This window comes from Lissotriton vulgaris, chromosome 8 (genome assembly GCF_964263255.1).
Source record: "Lissotriton vulgaris chromosome 8, aLisVul1.2, whole genome shotgun sequence".
Lineage (NCBI taxonomy): Eukaryota > Metazoa > Chordata > Amphibia > Caudata > Salamandridae > Lissotriton > Lissotriton vulgaris.
In genome coordinates this window covers 712,459,769-712,476,672 of record NC_141696.1, presented here as the reverse complement: position 1 = coordinate 712,476,672, position 16,904 = coordinate 712,459,769, and the positions used below count along the sequence as shown (strand labels likewise).

The window sequence follows — 16,904 nt, the reverse complement described above, 5'->3', positions numbered from 1 at the left end:
AGCGCAAAAATACAGCATAGAGCCTGAAGTAATGCAGTCTGCATCAGATTCTTTTTCAGCCTGAAATTACAACAGTTCTCACAATGAGTATGTATATCATAGAACTTCTGCTGTGCCAAATTAAGAGACCCAATATCTAAAATGGACTGCAGTAGGAAAGTGGGTTGTTTGCAGGTGGGGGTATACCCCGTCATCTGGTAATAATACCACAATCACTAATAGGTCTAGTGAAGTACATGTAAAGCATTTAATACAAACAAAATAGTAAATAAGTGAAAGACTCAATGCAATAAAAATCCAACAGTAATGTATACATATAGAAAATATTTGTTATCTTTAGAGTGACACCAAAATGACTAATATTTTAATGTAGGGAACTGAGATATGAATTTTTAAAGATAAAAAAAAAATAGTGCAGTCTAGTGCCAAATAGCATAAAGCATCATGAGCTGCTATCTGGTTGTGCTAGACCGGGACAAAGTAAAAGTTTTGGGCTGCCCATAAAGGAGCGCAGGTCAGATAGGTTAGGCTAGGCCCCAGTAAAAAGTTAACCTTCGGTCTTAAGGCCTGATTTAGATTTCAGCAGATGGGTTACTCCATGACAACAGTGACTGATATCCCGCCTGCCAAAATATAAATCCCATAGCATATAATGGCATTTATTTTTATCGGCAGACGGGATATAGCAACCCATCAGCTGAAAGCTAAATCAGGCCCTTTGTTTTTTTCTTTGAGCTTTTCTCTCGACAACGAGTCCTCGGGTTCCTCGGATCTGGAGTTCAATTTGACAAAGGCGGCCTACTGCAGCTCTCTGCATCAGTGAGCCTCTGGAAGTCCTTGTCCTCGAATTCGATGGCAATGCGCTCCTGAACTTTCAGACAGACACACCAGCATGGTCAGGCCAATTCACAAGTCGACGATGGAGGCTTGATTCTCGACATCGAGCCAGTCTTCTCCTGGAGCTTTTCTGCAAAAACTTTTTTCTTGCTGTTTATTGGTTCTGTTGGGGAAAACAAGAGTCCAGTAGCCCCAGCCATGGGTTTAGAGACTCTGGATTGCCTCTTGGGGACTGGAACTCAATTTCCAACATTGCACCTGCACAGTCCAGGAAAAATTCAGTTGTGACTGGTAGGCTAGGGTGATACTTTCTTTGGCTCAGCAAGTGACCTCTTCCACAGCTGCTGTACCTGTTGCTGATTCGGGAGTCCACTCATTTTCCTTTGAGTCAGGCATGGTCCTTTCTTTGTAGAGCCTTGTGAGTACAGCAGGTGCAGTCCTTCTGAGTGTAAGCCTTCTGTGGTGCAATCCAAGGGTCCGGCAGGGCAGTCCTTCTTCTGATGTTGCAGGCAGTGATCTAAGGGGCTCCTACATCTCTCCCATATATATCCTCCATTCTGAGCAGGCAGGAAGGGCCACCCCAAACAATAAGGGTAAAGCTACCTCCCTCATCTATGACCACTTCCTGCGAAGTGTGGCATATGTTTGACCCAGAATGCACTGTTCTCCCAAAAATCAAAATGCAGAAATTCTCTCATATGTTTGACCCAGAATGCACTGTTCTCCCAAAAATCAAAATGCAGAAATTCTCTCCTTGGTGTGTGTGTCTGTGTAACCCAATCCAGAAGTGTGGCGAACATCTGACTACACTCCCCTTCCAGACCATCTCCTAATCATATTGGGGGGGCTCCCATCTGGCTGTCGATCAAGAAAGTGGGGGCTGGCTTGGGTCCCGTGACATCTATTCTTCTATCTTTGAAGTCCAGCTTAAATCCCCTGCCCCCATCCTCTCCCTGGGTTCTCCAGGAAACAAATTACCCACCAAATGACTGTACTGTTGCAGACCCAGGCCTCTTCACATCTACTCAGGTAGCAGCTTGGCTGAGTCTGTAAAAGGCTGACCAATCAGTAGAGACTGTGACAGGGCTGCTTAAGGTAACCTAAGGGTGGCAAATTCTGAGGTATGGCTTGGGAGCCAACAATGGCATATATATCAAGAGGGAGGGACTCGGGCGCATAAAGGTCCAGCATACAGGCTTACTAGGAACTACATACCCCAAAATCATGTTTAGCCAATGATGACACCCACTCTGTAAGAGAGCTCTTTGACACAACACACAAAATCCATCCTATGCTTCTGATCCCTGGGGGCTAACCAGCCCAGGTGGACCCCTAAGAGGCGGAGACGCATGACAGCCGCTGGGGCCACACTGGAGATTAGAGGTGGAACGGGAGGGCCTGCTCCCCGGAGAACGACAGTGGCACCAAGCAGCTGACGCGCATGAGAGAGCGGCGGGCTACAGAAGATTGGCGGCGCACACCAGAAGGCCTCTCCTCGTCCGCCAGGAGGCAGGGAGAGCACCCCCCACTGTTGTCTTGTGTTGGGAAGACACATTGGCCGATTGGAAAATGCAACTGGAGCCACAGGGCCTGGTCTCGCTTTGGGCAGCCAGTATAGGGCATTGCCCCCAATCATGCCTGACAAGTCGGAGGCTGGACGGAGCACGCTTGATGTCACGGGCCTGACATGACTGACGCAGATCAGGACATAGGGCCTAACCTGCTGCAGGACCCCCCAAATTACTGTTCCTCAGACAGCAATTACTGCCCGGAACTTTAACTCGATAAGCCCTGCAAGGCAGACAGTGGGAGCATTGGGGATTTTGGCTGTAGCACAGCCCCTCTAGGACTGCCTCGTTACTTGCAGAGTGCTAAAGTGAGACACAGGGAGTAGCTTGTGCTGAGGCATGGGGCATGACATCCCACCCTTCAGGGTCCAGGGCATACAGCAGCCGCTGAGGGTGATGCACAACTCCCCAAGCTATTGGAGGATCATTGGAAAGCTTACAGCACAACACTTGGGGATCCTGCAAGGCTTTTTGGTCAGTAAAGCACTGAGTGCACTGCATGTTTATACGCACAAAAGTTAAAGAACACAAGATTTATATGGTGCAAGCCTGCGATTGGGAAGGCCTTAGAACCACTCAGATTGAGTAGATAAACTACCAATTGACTAACTGACTGGGTTGCCGATGCACTCAAATCAACAGTATACAGATTGTTATGTAACAATATAACACAAAGTACAGACATCAAAGTGACAAAAGTTTTTCTCAGAAACTCCAATGGAAGGGAAATTCGTGGAGTCCTTTAATGAATCATACAGCCAGCCGACACGTGTTTCATCGCATTCGCGAATCCTCAGGGCTAAAACAGATAGATAAGTAACAATAGAGCATGTATCATGTATGAGTATGGTTACAATTAGACCATTTGTAATGGTCTGTAGACACTTGATTTAGCTTCCACTACAGTGGATAAACATTCATTCACCTGCTTATATCTAAGTGCAACCCGAACACATTCATGTCGAAAGTGCTTTAATGCCGTTCTCTAATCGACGTGCTGGTGACCAGTGAGTTTGTGATAACCCGTTGAGGGAACCTAGATATCATTATTTGCAGTGAATCGACATGTACTGCAAGATATGCAAAAAGGCGAAGGTGCTCTTATCCGTGCACGATTCATTCATACTACATGCTAAAGTGATGTGTGAGAAAGTCACAGACAACTGTGACTGCATGTACAAGAGGGCACATACCTAGATTGTTGTGTCACGATCAGAAGGTCTGTATATTCAAGAGAAAAGCCCCAAAATAGAAAAGGAAAGAACTCATGACTATTGTGCCACATTCTTGGTAGCTGGGCAAAAACCGCAAAAATAGTGAGGCTAAATAGATAGAACATAGAGGCTCACCGCACAGCTGGTGATAATTCCGACCCAGCCGGGCCCGAGACCGTTGCTTTCCAAGCGATTGAGACAACAGGGTAATGTTCTCTGTATTGAAAATGAACCAAATGATGTGGGTCACTACATCATAAATGATTCAATAAGAACATCCATTGTAAAAATTCCTTCGATTAACAATGGCTCATGTGAGCCCTTTGAGTTGGGGCTCGAATTTTATGTTGGATCTGGAGACATTAGTGGGAACATCGTATTTAGTTTCCTGATCGGTGGATGCCAACTAGTGACAACAATCACCGTTTTCACATAATGTATGTACAATGGAGAGAGTTTCATTGCAAGACAGTCTGGTCATAATAGGTTATATTCTATGTCTCAAATTATTGTATTCCGCATTTGTGAATCTGAGACCCCAGACTAAATATTCCATCTATAGTTACTAAAACGTGCAACACTAGAGTTCACTGTAAAAGCGTAGTCTATTTCTATTGGCTTACCAATATTATGAATAACTGGTGCTGTGGTGCCCGGAGATCATAAGGTTAACGCTTCAGAAGTATCGGTAATGTTGAACATGGTACTGTTCTGAAATAAATAGGTGTCCCATTTAGAATATACCACAATCACCTAAGCATTTCACGACTATCTAACATGCGAGGTTTCTTAATGGACTTACCTTTATAAGTATTCTTATACGGGTATATGTCGGGTGCGACTTGGTTGGACCGCGGGATACCCCAGGCTAGAATATTAATAAAGGTGAGATTGTGGTCAGATTACCGACTCTGTGCGATAAAATTTGTCGCCAGTTAAGGATTGAAACCAGTATATTGCGCGCCTTTAAGACTCTTACCTTAGCTTTGTTGCCCCCCCCCCAGCGGTCCTTGAGGAAAGAGGGGGCCACTGCAGTGCCCATGACTGATAAGGGGTTTTAAGAGGCAGCAATTATATGGAGAGGGGAGCAACACCATCTACCGAGAAACCCCCCCACAAACTCGCACTAGGGACAGCACTATCCATATGACTTGGGGCGGAGCTTGCCATTCTTAAACCATACAGACACAGGCCACTTGACTCTCATCCCAGCAACTTGAACCTCCACTATGGCACGAGACAAACCTGCTGTTCCCATAGCACAGCAAAAGATAGGCAAGTATACTTAGTACACTGGTGCTGTGGGAGGAGGAGACACTCGACCAGAGGGTCTCTAATGGCCTCTATTCTTCAAAATATTCAGGACCTCAAAGAAACCATTAAAGGCAAATTATCAGAGATTGAAAGTAGACCTGTCCTTGATTCGGCAAGACCTGCGGAATATAGATAGACAGAGTCAGGGAAATAATGATATAATTATTCATGAGGTTGTTGATGTGGGAACTAATGGTACAGGAAATATTGTAGATGGGTGTGAGCCAGCTCATTCTATAACTAAAACACAACTGGTAAAGGAGGGTAATTGGGAGGAGGTTAGCTATTTCCGTATAATTTCCTGGAATATTACGGGCCTTGGGCAAAGATTGGAGGATCCGGTTTGGGTAGAATACGTAGATTCTTTTGACATAGTCTGTTTACAGGAGACATGGAGTACTGTGGACCAGAGCCTGGATGGTTTTCAAATGTTTAATGTTCCTGCAATACCATCGCAATCAGGACGAGCTAAGGTTGGGCTTATGACAGCAATCTCTGTAAAGCATAATCCAAGATATGTTTACAGAATGGTGGAATCACCTTGGTACCAATTACTTATCATTAAGGATCTATTTCCTGAAACTGTTCTTCTTATTAATTGGTACTATAATATATTTGATCCCCATGAAACTGTAATTATTGATAACCTACAGGAAGAGATTGCTAAGGTGACAAATAGGGTCTTCCCTCTTTCCATCATATGGTCAGGCGATTTTAATTGTGAGTTATGTAAGTTTAGTGGGTCCAGGGCGTGTGGTCTGATGGATCTAAATGACCAACCTATGGCCCATTTTACTCATACCAAACAAGGGGAGGCTCTAAGCAGTATTGTCACGAACAATTATTTATGTATCCTGGATATGCCTAGCTTTTTAGGTACTGTGAATATACCTACCTTTCAAGGCACAGGGGGCAGAATGAGTACAATCGATTTTGCAATGGTATCTAGGGGGGTTTTCCATTTCTTGAAGGACTTTAAAATTGAGGCGAACCCAGCCAGTGACCATAATCCCCTAATTCTGAGTTTTAACATGGCTCTTGAAAGAAAACTGGGTCCGGAAGAACCTATAGTATACAGTCAGAATCAGGGCGTCACTCTAAAGTGGAACAAAGTACCTGTCAGGCAATTGGAAATGGATATTTTTAAGGAAAACGCGATTCAGATAGAAACTTGTCTATCACCTAATTCTGATCCAGACCACATAATTAAGAGTTTCGAAATATTAATGGGTAATGTGGCTACTCATCTTCTTGTAAAAATAGGGGGGAGGAATCAACACCGAGGGCCTAAATGGTTTGATGCTGAATGTTCTTCAGCGCAAACAAACTTAACTAAGGCATTACGCCATGACCCACGAGATAGAGACATGGTTATATTGGCTAGGAAAAGATACAGGGAGGCAATTAGAAAGAGGAAAAATGATTTAAGGACCAAAGCATGGGAAGACCTGGATAAAGCGGTTGATCTAAGGGATAATAGACTTTTTTGGGAAATAATAAATAGGCCTTTTTTAAAAACAGGGGAAGAAAATACCATTCGAGTGCATATACTTGAAGACTTCTGGGTAGCTCATTATAGTAAAATCTTCAATCCCAAGGAGAAACTACAGACTGCCACCACGGGAGAGGATGAATATTGTAATGTTAACATGGAATCAGCAAAGATACTTAGTGACTCATTAACGCTCTCGGAAGTGGAGCTGGCTTTGACTAAGGGGGCGGCTTTAAAGGCCCCTGGCCCTGATGCAGTACCCTTAGACCTTTTTAAACACAATCTGGAGGTCTGGTCCCCATTACTTCTGAATGTTTTTAAGGCATTAGTGCTGGGGCCCATTCCGACCTCCTGGAAAGAGGCAGTTTTTGTGCCTATTTTCAAAAAGGGTGATAAGTCTGACCCGCGTTGCTATAGACCAATATCATTAATTGACGCATCATGCAAGTTAATGGGTAGGGTAATATTGGCACGTCTGGAATCGTGGGCAGAGTCGGCGGGGGTTATTGTAGAATCCCAATATGGTTTTAGGAGGGGGAAAGGAACTACTGAGCAGTGCTTGAATCTAGCACTGATCATGGGCAAGTACATGGGTGCAAAGAATAGTTCTATTCACTTGGCAATTATGGACTTGTCCAGTGCATTTGATACGGTATGCAGGGATAAATTGTGGCGCATGATGGACTCTATGGGGTTTGAGGAGCCTTTGGTTACTTTGCTCCGCAGGTTGCACACTGCCACAATGGTCAGAATTAGATATGGCCCTGGAGGAGAGAAAACAAGACCTATATTATCCACCGAAGTCGTCCGACTGAGATGTATTTTAGCCCCTTTTCTATTTTTGGTTTATACGAATGGTCTAGAGGGCTTTCTATTAGAAACTGTTGCTGATTTTCCGAAGATAAACGGTAAAAGAATTCCAATGTTGTCATATGCAGATGACACTGTCCTAATGGCCCTTACTCCCAATAGCATGCAGATTTGTCTGAATGCTTTTGATATGTTTATGGGAAAATTAGATCTAGGGGTCAACTTTACTAAATCTTTTGCCATGACTTGCGGCTCGAAAAATGTAAAAATTTGCAAATACAGGGTGAGGAACTCCAATATAGAGAAAGTTGATAACTTCAATTATCTGGGAAACCTTTTTAATAAAAAATTGAACTGGGAACCTTTGTTGTCAGCCAGGGTTCAAAAGGTTACACAGTCAACTGAAGCTCTCTTTCGCTTTGCTAGTAAATTAGGACAACGACGTATAGCTGAAATAATATCTTTATATAAAGCTAAATGTGTTTCTGCTCTGACCTATGGGGCTGGTGTTTGGGGGTCACAAAATTGGGAAAAAATACAGATTATGGAGAATAAGTTTCTAAAATGCTTACTATCTGTCCCATCGGGCACATCTAACATATTCTGCCACGGAGAGGTTGGAATTGAGTTTGTAAGCGATGTTATTCACGTTGCACCTTTAATATTATGGTCTAAAGTTTGGCAATCTGATGAACTGAAATTAACCAAGGATATCCTTCAAGATTGCCTTAAACTCGAGCATTACAGGGAAATCCCATGGCTACGATATGTCAGGGAGACCCTCTATAAGATAGGGTTGGGACATATGTTTACAAATCCTGACATGCTTAGTAAGGATGCTAAGGAAGTTAATAAAAATGCCTATAGTGTTAAACTGGGTTCTTTAAAGACAAATGATTATGTATCATGGGTACGGGGAAGGCTAGTCCAACCCTTTTATCTGTCATATATTATGAACACGCAATGGCGCTTTTATCTTACAAGATTTCGCCTTGGCACTTTACACTTCCTCTTTGCTTTTCCAAAGCAGGGGGGCTGGTGGGAGAAGTTACCTTGTTGCCCTTGTAATAATAAGGTTTCGCAAAATACTCTCCACCTTTTTCTCTTTTGTACTTTGTATAAGGTCCCAAGAAACACCTTTATCAGACCATTATTATTATCTCTTGGAACGTGTTATTACAAAGAAGCTTATAAATTCTTGTTATCTCTGTCAATTGCAAACACCTGTAATGCTGTACTGAATTTTATTAGATCAGCTCTGATGATCAGAAATAGATATTGATTGTTCATGGTATTTAGTTTTAAGCTGTATTATGGTTTTATTTTAGAATCCTGCAAACATGTATTGTGATTTTATGGCAGATTAATTGTTTTGTTTTTAAATTGATGTATACTTTTATGATTTCCTTGTGGAATCGAAATAAAGTTATTTGAATCGAATCGAGTCATGGAAGTGGAGTGCAGGATCTCTGAAACTGAAGACACCATCAAGTCACATGAGTTCTGAATCACCTCTCTGCAATGTATGGTTAGTCATCAGAAGGCTAGAGCATAGGATGCTGAGGGACAGTCAAGGCGTAACAACCTACGCATCGTGGGCATCCCGCTTATTAGTAGAAAGGGTTAACAGGGCCCTCATTATGAAACATCCTGTGGGTTCTCCATCTCACCCCTTGATTGCCCAAGTACTTAACTATGCTGATCTAGATGTCTTCCTATGGGTGTGCCACAGGGCCAGATCTCTTATGTTTCAGTCCTCCCCAGTGATGATCTTTCCGGATTATGATTAAAGTTCAGCAGCAGAAGAGATCCTTCCAAGAGGTAAAGCAAAAACTGAGAGCCATTAAAATCCAATATATGCTCCTCTTTCCTGCTTATTCGAAAGTCATCTTCCAGGAATATGCCTTGGGGTGTATTTACAAGGAGTTAATACCATGGAATATCACTGTTTGCGACATTCTAGTGGTGTTAAGTCCTTCGCCCTATTTGCAAGGCGGCGTTAATCCATCTGACACAGCTTAACGCCGCATTGTAAATAATGCCCTTATTCTTGCAGCACTTAGCTTAAAAGGGGCGGGCAATGGGTGTTGCAGTAGGTGTTCCACCACAACACCCATTGATTTTTGATGCTGCCCCATATTAACAAGGTATGGGGCAATGCCAAAAATAAGACCAGGAAATACCTGGTCTTAAACAGGTGATATGAAGAGAAATGTTTTATTTCTCCTTGTATATTGCTCTTTCCACGTGTGCTGCATTGTGCAGCACACAAGTATAGACCAAATTGCCTGTTAAAGGGACACCTTCCTGAAAATAAACAATCACCCCTGCAGCACAGGCACCCTAGCAAAATGCCAATCGGGTGTCTGCGCTGGTGCTAGGCAGCTTCTTTAGTGCCAGCGCTAGGGAAAACGCAGGGGTGCACCGTATTGTTGTAAATACGGCGCATCCTTGCATTTTGAAACTGAAAAAGCGCTGTGTTTCCAAATTTGGCACAACATCACACTCGGCTAGTTTCTTGTACATATGCACCCCTGTTTTTTGACACTCCAGAAGTGGCCTTAGCCTGGATGGGGGAATGGCCCAATCTGTGCAAGGGGGAGCCAAGGGAGGGGAGGCAAGAGTTGCATCAGGGACAGGAGACCTACGGGAGAATGGAGCACAGCTCCACAACGAAGGACTCAGCAACGAGACCGCAGGGCTTGCCCGCTTGATTTCGAGGGGTCCTCAGTGGGGAGGGCAGCCTCCGAGGCAGACAAAGAGCTCATGCATGCTGTGGTGGACACCCACTCCCTGTTACCCTCCCAGGAGCCTCCTGCTTGATATGTCCTAACGAGTACTGGCGAGCATCCAACTACTTCTTCGGGGAATGCGTGGTGGTGCTCAGGGATGGCTAGTAATCTAAGCATTGGGCTGTTCTAAGCTATAACTGTGAGTTTTTTAGGGTTGGTATAGGGAAGGGTTGAGGCATGTTTGGGAGTGAGGTTTCCCAGCAGGGTAGATGTATATCTCAGGCTAGCCCAGTTGACTTCTGTTCCTAGTTACACCATGAAAGGTACTTTTAGTTGGCGAAGTATGGGGTGGGAGTTGGAGAGGGCGAGTTTTCTTTGTTTTGACCTAGTTCTGGTACACTTGCAACGACTTATCACCATCGCACATGAAACACGCAGACATATTACAAGCATTGTGAATTACACTGCTACATCCCTGGACAAATGATTGATCCACAGCAGCCAACCGTCATGGGGAGGCTTAGCATGCTCTTGTGGAATGTTAATGGTCTTCTAGACAAAATTTAGCGAGTGGAAGTTCTGAAGATGGCTTGCCAAACCGACCCCATATACTCCTGTTGCAGGAAACACATCTCATGGGCAATCATTGCCTTTCCTGGAGCGCAGGGGGCTTTCAAGGGTGTTATACTCGGGGATTCATCGTAGCTCAAGGGGAGTTGCCATTCTAGTCCATAAGCATATCCCCCAGTATTTTCCAGGGTGTGGCATGACAATTTGGGGTGTTATGTGATGGTGAATGAAACTCAACAGGGTTCTCCCCCTATCGCTAATCTGCGTATATGCCCCTTCCCCTGACAAAAGAGTTCACATAGACATTGACCACCTCATTCTAGAGCTTCCTGCGGTCCCATGGGTCCTGGACAGGGACCTTAATGGGATTTGAGAACTTGCTTGGATCATTCCTCTGCTAAGAACATGGTAGGGGCTCACCGGCAATATTCCCCACATTCTTGCCTAATATGTCCCTCTTCAATGGGTGGCAGGCACATCACCCAGTGGAGTGCTGCTACACCTTCTCTTCAAATGGCCATAGATCACGCTCCCACTTCAAATATTTCCTTCTCCCTAAAAAAGGAGGGGTATAGGGTAATAACTGTCCACATCTTGGCAAGGGGGATGTCCGACCACTCACCAGTACTACTTGACCTCGCTTGGGGGCCCTGATGGGCTGCTGCACATGAGTCACTGGTGCAATACGGGACGGGGAGTTTCGTGAGGCCACAGACACATGGGTAAGAGATACTTAAAAGAAAATTGTGCGTCGGTGGACTCCCCGGGTGTTCTCTGGGAGGTTTTGAAGGCCATATTGAAAGAAGTGATTATTAGCTGCAATAAAAGCAGGACGGGGCGGGCCCAACAAAATGTATCTGACTTGGAGCCCTCATAATCAAGTTTGAACGACAATACATAGCCACGGCGGATGACAAGAACGCATGCAAGAGTCCAGATAGGCATGGATTGCTAGGCGCAGCCGGATATATCAATGGAGGTGACAAGGCAAGTAAACTCTACAATGACTGTGTACACCTCATGCCTCCAGAGATCCTATATCTTACATTGAAAACGACCAGGGCTTGCACATTACTGACAGCGTGGACATTGCACAAGCCTTCACTGTGTACTATCAACAGCTCTACAGTCCTGATCGGGAGGGAAAGCTACAGACCTGGGACAATTTGTGGCAGACCTCCCAGTGACCCGCTTAGTCCCTGTAGACAAAGACCTTCTAGTGGCTGATATTACCCTTGGGCAATATGGGGAGACCCTAATGTAGCCTCAACCAGGCAAAAAGCCAGGGCCCAATGGGTTTCCAGTGGAATTCTGGAGACTCATATGGCCACAGGTTGGCCCACTTCAGATGTAGACCTTTTCGGAGGCCCTGCAGTTGGGCGGGTTGCCCAGGGACCACAGAGTGATGAACATAGTGGTAATCCCAAAGTCTGTGTGGTAGATGATGTGATGAGTACATAAAAATAGCATTGCTGAACATAGAAGTTAAGGTGTAGGCCAAGGTTTTGGTGAATCTGCTGTTGGGAGTGATCAAAAAAATAGTTTTTCCCGATCAGTCTGGGTTCATGTCCCATTGGGCGACTCAACATAATATTAGGAGGGTCAACAATGCCATTGAGTTGAGTGCTAGTTTACTGGCTTTGCTAATGGTGGATCTTCAAAAGGCGGCGTACTCTGTGGACTGGGACTATCTCTTTACACTACTAACACACCTACACTTTGGGCCCAAATTCATTAATTACATCAGACTGTTATACACTAAACTTCAGGCAAGGGTACGGGCCGGCACCGCAGTATCCACATAGGGAGGGGTACCTAACAGGGCTGCCTGCTCTCTCCCTTACTGTTTGCCTTGGCGATAGAGCCTCTGGTGGCTTGGGTAAGAATTGATGCGCTGTTGCACAGTTTTCAGTGGTCCCTAACGGTCTGTGACAAAATCTCCCTGTATGCAGGCGATGTCTTGCTGTTCCTTAAAAACCCTGCCGAGTCAGACCCTTGAGCTCTGCAAATAATATCCACATTTGGGATCTAATCCATCCTTCAAGTGAATAAGGCTAAGTCTTCGATTTACCCTATCGCCCTGTGTCCAGTGGAAATGTCATGGGCCCCGGAGCTAGGGGTGCTTCCGACTGGGTTCAATATCTGGGGTGTTTATCACAGAGAACAGAGCCCTGACACACAAGGCCAGCTTTCACTCTCAGCTTGTGAAATTGACCAGGGACGTAAAGTTTTGGACCTCCCTCCCATTATGACTGATTGGCCACTTGGCCATCTTCAAAATTGTTTAATTCCCGAAACTTTTATACCAACTTCAGAATTTCCCCTTCCGGGTAGGGAGAGGCTTCTTTGCCAGGGCCAAGACACTCATACGAGACCTCTTGTGGAGTGGGGGTGCATTGAATAAATTCAGCAGGTGCTTAAGTTGTGTTTGTGCTGCTGTTGGATAAAATATACTTGCATATTTGCTAGAACACACATAGTCAGTGCACCAATGATGTTCTGCCTTCTCAACATTAGTTTTAGAACTACCTAGAACAGCTCAAATCCAAGCAAAACTTTAGTGCTTGCACCACAAATTCTTACGCTGCATGAGGAGCAACAACTCAAGTGTACTTCAGTTTGAGAAAAAGCTGAACCTCAAGTTGGGGGTCCTAATCAAGGTAGCAGAGGAAGTAGCAAGAATGGATCAGTTAGGTCCTTTGGTGATATCTGATACCAATCATGACACGTGGTAGTAAACACCAGGGAGCGATATAGTAAAATCGATGTGAAAGTGGTCTAAACCAAGGAGAAAGAATAATATTATCAGTACCAAACAGCAAGGATGGTGCAGCGCAGTACTTTTCGCATGGCTAAATAGAGCCATAGATGTGTTACTACCAGTGATGCCTTCAAATCTGAAGTTGAAGTCACCAATAATGAGTAATTTGCCAGTGTAGGCTGGTATGTGTGTGGCTACAGTGTTAAAAGCGAGTAAGAACAAAACATTGTGACCTGGAGGTCTGTAGATGAGAAGCAATGTAATAGTGAGATTGGGATAGAGGGAGAATTTGAGGGAAGTGAAATATTTTTTTATAATCGAGATGATTGTTTAATGATGGCTGCTGCAACATTCCCTCTTTTGTTTGAGGTATGTTCTTTAATGCTATAGACATTTAGTAGGGTCTTGTGCATCCATGGGCCCATAATAAGCAGAGTTGGCTGGTATTGAGAAGTAACTCTGATTTACTTAAGTGATGTACAGTAGAACGTGCATTGATATGGCTATCCTTTAAGATAAAGAGAGTTGCAAACTTCCAGAGAATAGAGAAACAATTTGATAAAGGTTGGTGAGAGGACGCAACACAATCCCATCAGAGCTAACTGCTGAATGATTTCAGGAAGGGAGATTGCAATACACACATTTAAGTTAAGAAGTCTGAAAGCAACAATAGCCTTGCATCTGGTCCCTTTTTCTAGATGACTCAAGAGAGTTGGGTTTGGAAGCACCTCAGGAAATCAGGGGGCATATGTATCAAAAGTTCACAAAGCGCAGGGCAGCAAGCAAAGTTACTGTGCTGCGCTGCTTGAATGGGAGAGAACTGAAAAGCGCCTTATCTACTAAGATGTGGCACTCTTTAGCTTTCTCCCTACTGCACTGGCTCACTTCTGGCTGCCTAGCGCCAATGCAAGGCACCGTTGCACCGTTGTGCCGGTTTACAGGCAGGATTGTTTTTGTGCAGGAAGGGACACAAAACAATTCGAAGAGGCATATTCCTCTTTCAATGCGTGATGCAGAATGCATCATGCATTCAAAGAGGAAGTAACAAGGGGAAATAAACATATTTCTCGTTGTTACGACTCTCTGTGATAGCTTATCAATTTCACTGATTTTACGCAATTCCAGCTTTACAAACCTTACTAAATCTGGAACGTATAAAACCCATGCTCTACCCATGGAACAACTACCACTAAGAAATGTAATGCAACAAAGTGCAAGCTGGTGTGCTGCATTACATTTCTTTACAAAGCAAGGTAAGGCCATACAAATCCGGCCTTGCGTGGCTTTGTAAATCCCAAATAGGCCTTCGTGTTGCCCTGCGTGACACAAGGGGCGACATAAATGGATTAATAAATCTGGGCCAAGATGTCAACTCTACTAGTAGAAGGGCCTAGTAATTTATAATAATATAATAGTGTAAAAAAATAATAACATACTTTCTTCAGGAACACTGTTCTTTAGTGCTTGTTCAATCTCTGAAAATGTACAAGAATCTACACGTGCAAAATGTCAGTTTTTTGCTCTGCATGCCCTCATAAGTGGCCATTGTTCAAACATAAATGCATTCATATTTTAATCCTGGTGCATGGCATTTTAAGGTTTGTGATGCATCAAATAATACATAACACTCTAACAGGTCTTGTCTGCGTTTCACTTCCCTCAGTTGTGTAACAGTGAAGAATTCTGGGAGAAAGTGCGAATGCCACACTTCAATGGCTCTACTGGCATAAAGAAAACTGGATCAGGGAATGGGAGGAAGAAAACCCTCCCTCAAATAACTGGACGCCCCCAGTGGCTGCAGAGGAGAAGAAGCACGTTCTTTTGAAGCATCGCTTTCAAATTTCTATTTACCTTTGGCAAAAGGACTCGAGATGCTATTTGTGTGGACTTTTTAGCATTTAAATCAAATGTATGTGCTTTTGAGACATGTCATAACCACAAGCAAGCAAGTGGAAAATAGTTGGAAAATCAGTAGGCTTTAGACAATAGCTTTGTGTTAAACTGATAACATGCTGTGAAGACCATATGATACACAACTGGGCCTCTTTCTTAAGAATATATGAGAATCCATCACTGTACCGTTTTAAAATCAGATTGTGGCATTAAAAGAAAACTGCAAAATACATTTACCTTCGCTGAGAAATATGTAAAAAGTCCCAAGTAAATTATGTTGTCAAAAACAAGGCAATCCACGTTCATCCATGGCAAATGCACAAGAGAGCCATGGCAAAGGTATATCGAAAACCTTCAATCTTTGCAGGATTCCAGGCATACCCCTGGAAATGTATGTGAGTTCCATTTTCATATGAGCAAATATATAGGTGTTGTTTTGCTCATGTGAAAACCTGTCAAGAAAATGCAAAGGGACTCCTTCCTGCACATAAACAATCTTTACAGGCGATTTGCTCTATCTATGTGTTCAGCAGAATGCAACACACATGGACAGAGCAAAATACAAGGAGAAACAAACCATTTCTCATCGTGCCTAAAACCAAGTATTCCCCGGTGGTATTTTTGGTGCTGCTTCATACATTTTAAATATGGGGCAGCATCAAAAAGCAGTGGGTGTTGCGGCGGAACGCCCACTGCAGCACCCATTGCATGCTCCTTTTACGCTAAGTGCTGCGTGAACAGGGGCAATATTAACAAGTGGGCATTCAGTGTCTTAACGCCACCTTGTAAATAAGCAAGGATTTAACATCACCAGAACGTTGGAAAAGTGACGTTAACTCCTTGTTAATATACTACATTTGTTTCTGTCTCTGTCACAGAGTTCTATGAGGTAGCACCTTTATTTCCATAATCCTTTTTGCCCACATATATTCCTGAAAGCCCTATTTGCTCAGTCTCTATCTTTCTTGGCTGTATCCCTTTTTCTAAGATCCAGATCTGGGGTGCTCATTCTCAGTCACTGCTCCATCTTTATGGAATGCTATTCCCCTTCATATGTGCAACATACAGGAATAAGAAGGTTTTAGGTATCACTTAAAACCCATCTATTCTGTTGATCTGTGTACTTTGATTAAAAATGTTTCCCCTGAGAGACAGTTTATTCCTTATAAGTAACCTTATTTGTTCAACTTCATTTGTAACAGGAGGCCTGAGTTTACCAGATTATGAACATACAGGCAGATGCATCAAAGAAAATACCGTGAGCAAACGGGCAGATTCTCAGAATCTGGCCGTTTACTCCTGGTATTTTTGCATTTGGGATGCATCATCCTAAATGCAGAAATCGCAATTTAAGGAATCTCTAAATAGCTATTCCTTAAATTGCTCTTGCATTTAAGGAATCCCAAAATGAGATTCCTTAAATGCAATGCATGAAACCCAAAAAAATAGCGATTTCGCTAATAGGGGGAGCAAATTACCATGAAGTTGAACTTCGTGGTAATTTGCTAAAACTTAGAAAAATGCACTTTTGTGCATTTTTCAAAGTTACATGTTGCGCACACACATGCCCTTAGGGCATGTGTCTGTGTAACATTTGTGCACAGGTCCATTTCAGGGGTGCAACAGGGTTTCCTTTGGACAGCCTGGCACCCTTGAAATAGCGGAACATTAGCGATTCGGTAATAGCTAATCGCTTTAGGCCCATAGGAATGA

General features: G+C 43.7%; 1 protein-coding gene across 1 annotated transcript in view; it reads left to right on the top strand.

The window, feature by feature from the left end:
- Nucleotides 1-15,421, top strand: part of LOC147697913 (F-box only protein 36-like) — a 260,391-nt gene extending 244,970 nt beyond the window's left edge. The window contains exon 4 of the mRNA XM_086933368.1: nucleotides 14,962-15,421. Coding sequence (XP_086789494.1) covers nucleotides 14,962-15,123 — 162 coding nt within the window. The 3' untranslated portion in view covers nucleotides 15,124-15,421. The remainder of the gene's footprint in view (nucleotides 1-14,961) is intronic.
- The last annotated feature ends 1,483 nt before the right edge of the window (nucleotides 15,422-16,904 follow it).